Here is a 5,093-nt window from a genome sequence, read left to right as displayed (position 1 = left end):
CTTTCCACGAACAACAAAATACCCGAAACAAAACATTAATAAAAAATCATATTACATAATGGAAATATTTGTGTTGAAACTATAAAATAATTACAATGGTTACTAGAAAAAAAGATGTTAACAGACTATAAAAATTGATTTTTTAGTTGCGATTGCTCAAGGAAAACTTTAAGAAACCTTTAAGTTCCAAAGTGTCGATAAAATTAAATAAATTAAAACCATGATAGAGAACGGGAAAAATGTACAAAATGTACAAATGTTTGTGTCCTCCATTAAAAACTCCTTATAAAATATGGTCCGCATCAAAGTTGCTGGTCACGATATATTTCTCTCTGCGATTTGGAAGGCAATGCTTGAATTTTTACTCTTATTTTATGTTTTGTACAACTCAGTGTTGTTTTAATTTCATAAGAGACAGTTTCACTTTCAAATAGTTTGATTTTTTAGATTGGGTTATTTACAAGATAGACAATTTTTGTTTCAACAAATACTCATCACCTCTATCATACTTACCCGTTATGATACAAAACTGTTCGGAATGTTTGGCGCTACCGATCGATGGCAGACGGATTGAATTCTTTCTGTTACATCGCTCAACAAACATGTGGATAACACATAAACAACCGCGAGTGGTTAGGCAGGAAACCCCCTTTCCGCCATTGCCAAGGCCACCAACCACCGGCCCGTGGAAAACGGGTTCCCAAAAACTTTCCAATCGAAATTCCTCGCTGACCGTGTGGTGTAAATATTGCTCGGCATTATTGCATCGCGTAAATAGTAATCAACCTAATCCCGATTCCTCCCCGGGCGTAGCTTCCAACGGAGTTTAAGTTTAATAACTTATCAATTCCAACGCGTGAGGTTCATTAGACTGGAGCAGCTGGGGAAGAAAAACACTACGGTTGCAAGATCTGTTTTTGGCTAATCAATGCCCACCGGTAAACTGTCCGACGTGCGAATCTGACGTGTGTGTGTTGCCAGCTGGTAGCTCACTTCCTTCCACTTCAACGCAGGAAGCAACACCACGAAGCTTGTGACCCGTTTCGGCACCCCGAAAATGGGAGATTTGCAAGGCAGCGGAACAGAAACTGCACACGGCAAGGCGATCTGAAGGCGCCCCTTCGATCTTCGAAAACACTCGACGCGCTTGTGGAGGGAAAGATCCGGTCTCCGGGATGGAGGAGAAAACCAAAACCACGCGTCGTGCGTGCTGTTCGAGAGTTAAAGGGAAAGTTTGGAACATGTGGCGGATGTGTGTTCGGTGTATGGCTACGCCAGCCGCTCACGTCCTATCTTTCTCTACCGCACTTTGGTTCGCTTCGCTCACGAAACTCTGGGCATGTCTGCCGCCTGTATGACTTTGCCGATATTTGACACATCCGGTTACGGTACAGAAGGTTTGAGGACCACTTCCACGTTCGAACATATCCAGTTCTTCAACTGTTTAAACTCGTCACTAACATTTATTGATTTGCCATTAACACTATCACCATCACCAGCACTTAGTTGGGACTAGGTCGGGAATGTCACACTTGCCACGGTTTGCCACCGATTTCCAGGACGCCTAAGGCATCCTTATACCAACGTCGCTATATTCTATACAGGTTGCGGGAAGTCCTGAGGTTCCCCCACAGGTTTGATTGGGTTCTCCAGGACCTTCCGATTTAGGAACGACCGTTGCAGACGACATTCTTCATCAGATCGCACTGGCCAATTGCCTGGTTGAACAGGAGTCCCACAGGGCAGATGCGCTCGTGAGCTACACCGTGGAAGCAGAGCACGTACCGATCGCACCGAACCGGATTGGCCAGGTGGACGGCACCTGTCGGCGGGCAGGCGAAGCACTCGTGCACGGAGGCCTGCAGGCACGACTGACGCCCCTCGTCGAAGCGATGGCCAGCGGCGCACAGACCGTAGAACGGTTCACCCTCGAAGCAATAGTAGTACGAGCGGCAGTCCTGCGGGTTTGCGATGAGGTACCGGCCCTTCTGCCGGCAAATCGGTTGAGCGAAGGCGGCCACGCCTTCCCAGGTAGTCGCCAAGGTTACTACCGCCACCAGCACGCAGGCAAGCACTGTCGGTGTTGATCCTGCGAAGAGGTGGAATCACTCGGTGAGTGTGGAAGAATGACCCGACGCAGGGACGACGGTATCCACGAGTACACTACCTTTCATCGTAGGGCAGGAACTGGTCGCTTTCGGAATGTAATCGGTCCCTTTTATCATGTTCGCAGACATACCTTGAATTTATCACCAAATTCTCGCTAAGATAACAACGAACAACTGGCACGTGCTGTCAGGTGTCTGGACGCTGAGTTCTGGTACAAGCGCACATCCATCATCATGTTACCGTGTCTCGTTAGTGACTCGCTGTAGACGCTGGTTACCAGCTGTCGAACCTATTAGCTCCCGGGTCTTCCTTATCATGACTACAACTGATACAAAACATCCAAAGTGCCCGACGCGCTTCTAACGCGTTTGATTTCTATCTCCTGTGGGCCGGTGATATGTTTATTTTTAACATCAACCAACCGCAGAGGAATGATTGATGGCTGGTGGGCTTCCTCCAAAGGACAAATCGGTGATCGGAACGGTGACATATGCGAGATGCACCTAACACATTGACACTCGCAGCGTACCCGAAAACCATGAATGAATCTTTTCATTCTGGTACGATAAAATAAGACATGACGTCAACGTTTAGTCCGGATGTGTTGACTTGTTTGGGGATGTTTATTTCGCCTCCCTTTCGAACCACCCTAGGTGTCTTCAAAGGGGATATCCAGATAGCGTACGTTTCCGTACAACGATTCGATTATGTTTTGATCAAACTGAACTTTCACGATAGCAAAACCAAAATAGATTAGTGATTCCAAGAAGTTCAAGTCTTTTAAGCCTGTCGGATTAGATAACCACTAAAACGTAAGCTGTCAACAACAAAACCGGGTCGGTTTTCCGGACCAAAATTACGACTCATCTTTCCGGGTTGAGGCGAGATCCGTTTTATGGGTCAAAACTTAACTGAAATTAGCCATTTTGCCCAACTGTTTTGTTGTCCTGTTCAAAGAGTCTAGAATTGAGCTCGTGGGTAGAACACGCGTTTCAAACACTTTTCTGAACATCGTTTATACCAGGGGTCGGCAAAGTCCGGCCCGCGGGCCAAATCCGGCCCGCCAACTGATTTTATCCGGCCCGTAAGAAAATTTTAGTGGTTCATACAAAAACCCCAATTCAACTTTTATCGGATTTGTCAGGTTTGTTTTCTTGCCAAAAAATGGATTAAAATTGTTCAACAAGGTGTTCCTGTTATATGTTGGGATCCAAAATCAAAATTCAACAAAAACAAGTATGAAAATGTTTTAAAAAGTATAATGCTACAATTTATATAACTTTATAACACTTTTTATATAACTTTACTATTTAGAAAGTTGATACTCCATTAAAAAGGTGACTACAAAATATTCAGACATCGTTTAAGGTATCCGGCCCGCGGTTTCACTTTCCTTTGAATCATTTGGCCCTTTAGGGAAATGTATGCCGACCCCTGGTTTATACGGTAATCTTTAGGATGCAATTAAACGCTAGACAAGTAACCATTTAAGGCGTTTCCGTTAAACGTTTGATGAACAACGACCACGGCCCGGTTGGGAGCTAGAAGGAACGCGGTGCTATCGATGAGTAATTGTTGATCCAGCTGGTGCGTTCTAATAAAGACCCTTGCTTCTCCGTCAGTTCGTGTACCGCACACAACCCACACGAGTGTACGCACGGCGGCCGGAGAAGAAGACCTGAATTAAAAACAATAACAATCGTTCAAATATCCCCATAAGGCGCCCGAGAAACCCCTCATCAAACACTAGACAACGCCGCATGCTGTTGAGTGGTGTTGAGAGCCCGTCTTCCGAATTGGGTCAGAAATGTGCGCCCGGCAGTTTCCGAAATACCGTGTGGGATATGACGCCAAAAGTTCTTCAGTGTGTTGGAGGGATGCATGATTCAGCATCATCGCCAACGTGCCGATTTATGCCGTAATTTCATTCGCAAGCTAATTACGCCGGATAAATTGTTCCGTGCTCTGGTGCGATGTGAAGCAAAATATCCTAATAAAGCTAATTCCGTGCGATCGGTTGCAAAGATGAGAACAGAAACATTGCAAAACCATGTTTGGGGAACATATTTTCCAACAGTATGGAATATCGATAGTCGATAAGTTTGTTCGATTATCTTTTTTTTTTTATAAAATCTTAGATCAGGTTTATTTTATCTGAGAAGTTGATATTTTGGTTTTTATTACGTGTACTTAACACTAGAATACATTGTTTTGGAATTTTTGCGATATTGTTTTTTTCGCGGTAATTTTGACCTCTCTTTTTAAGACGCAATCCATTCTCCATTTTTGAAGATTTTTCAAACCTGCAAACGGCTGCTTTTTAGTATATGTTTTGACTATTTTTTGGATAATCACCTCTCCATCATTCCGCTAGCTCGGTATAAAGTAAACAAGATTTGAAAGGAGTTTGTATCTCTTTCAGCTTTTACTATTTCAACATTTGAAATGTAAATTTAAATAAAGTGTAAGAGAATAGTAATGTGACTTAAAAAAAAGTAAATAGAAAGTATGTGTGAAAAAAAGGGTGAAAGCCATACATGAAAAATAATTTCATATTGACGAAACGAATTGGCCTTAAAGTTGTAGAATTTAAAAAAATTACTTTAATTTTCTCAGAAAAATCTGAAATTTTTGTTTAAGATGTAGCTTTGGATTTTCAGAAAGGCCTTTTTGTTAAAAAATATTCAACAGTTTTTGTGATATTAAACACGAAAATACCGGTACGGTTAAAAAGGCCGCTATTTTGACTTGTTTGTTGACTTGTATGTGAAAATTATAGTTTGTAATTTTATGTTTTAAACATACTAACAACCTGGTGATGTTCTTTAATTATGTTTCCTTAAAAAAATAATTTTTGCATTTGACCACTTTGAGAGAGTAATTTGATAATTTAGACTAATAAATAGATAATAGTATAAGTAACAACACAGAGTACATAATGCCGTGTATTTGGGTAATATTGGAACAAGTAACAACGGCTCGCC

The 5,093-nt window shown here is 42.4% G+C and overlaps 1 protein-coding gene across 1 annotated transcript; it reads right to left on the bottom strand.

The window, feature by feature from the left end:
- Positions 1-1,664: 1,664 nt before the first annotated feature.
- LOC131267024 (protein obstructor-E-like) lies at positions 1,665-2,225 on the bottom strand. Its single transcript, XM_058269770.1, has 2 exons — positions 2,168-2,225; positions 1,665-2,089 (listed from the first exon to the last, which is right to left on the bottom strand). Exons 1-2 carry the CDS (start codon positions 2,223-2,225, stop codon positions 1,665-1,667), a joined length of 483 nt encoding a protein of 160 aa, XP_058125753.1.
- Between the last annotated feature and the right edge of the window lie 2,868 nt (positions 2,226-5,093).

This window comes from Anopheles coustani, chromosome 3, assembly GCF_943734705.1.
Source record: "Anopheles coustani chromosome 3, idAnoCousDA_361_x.2, whole genome shotgun sequence".
Classification (NCBI taxonomy): Eukaryota; Metazoa; Arthropoda; class Insecta; order Diptera; family Culicidae; genus Anopheles; species Anopheles coustani.
This window is presented reverse-complemented; position numbering and strand designations above follow the sequence as displayed.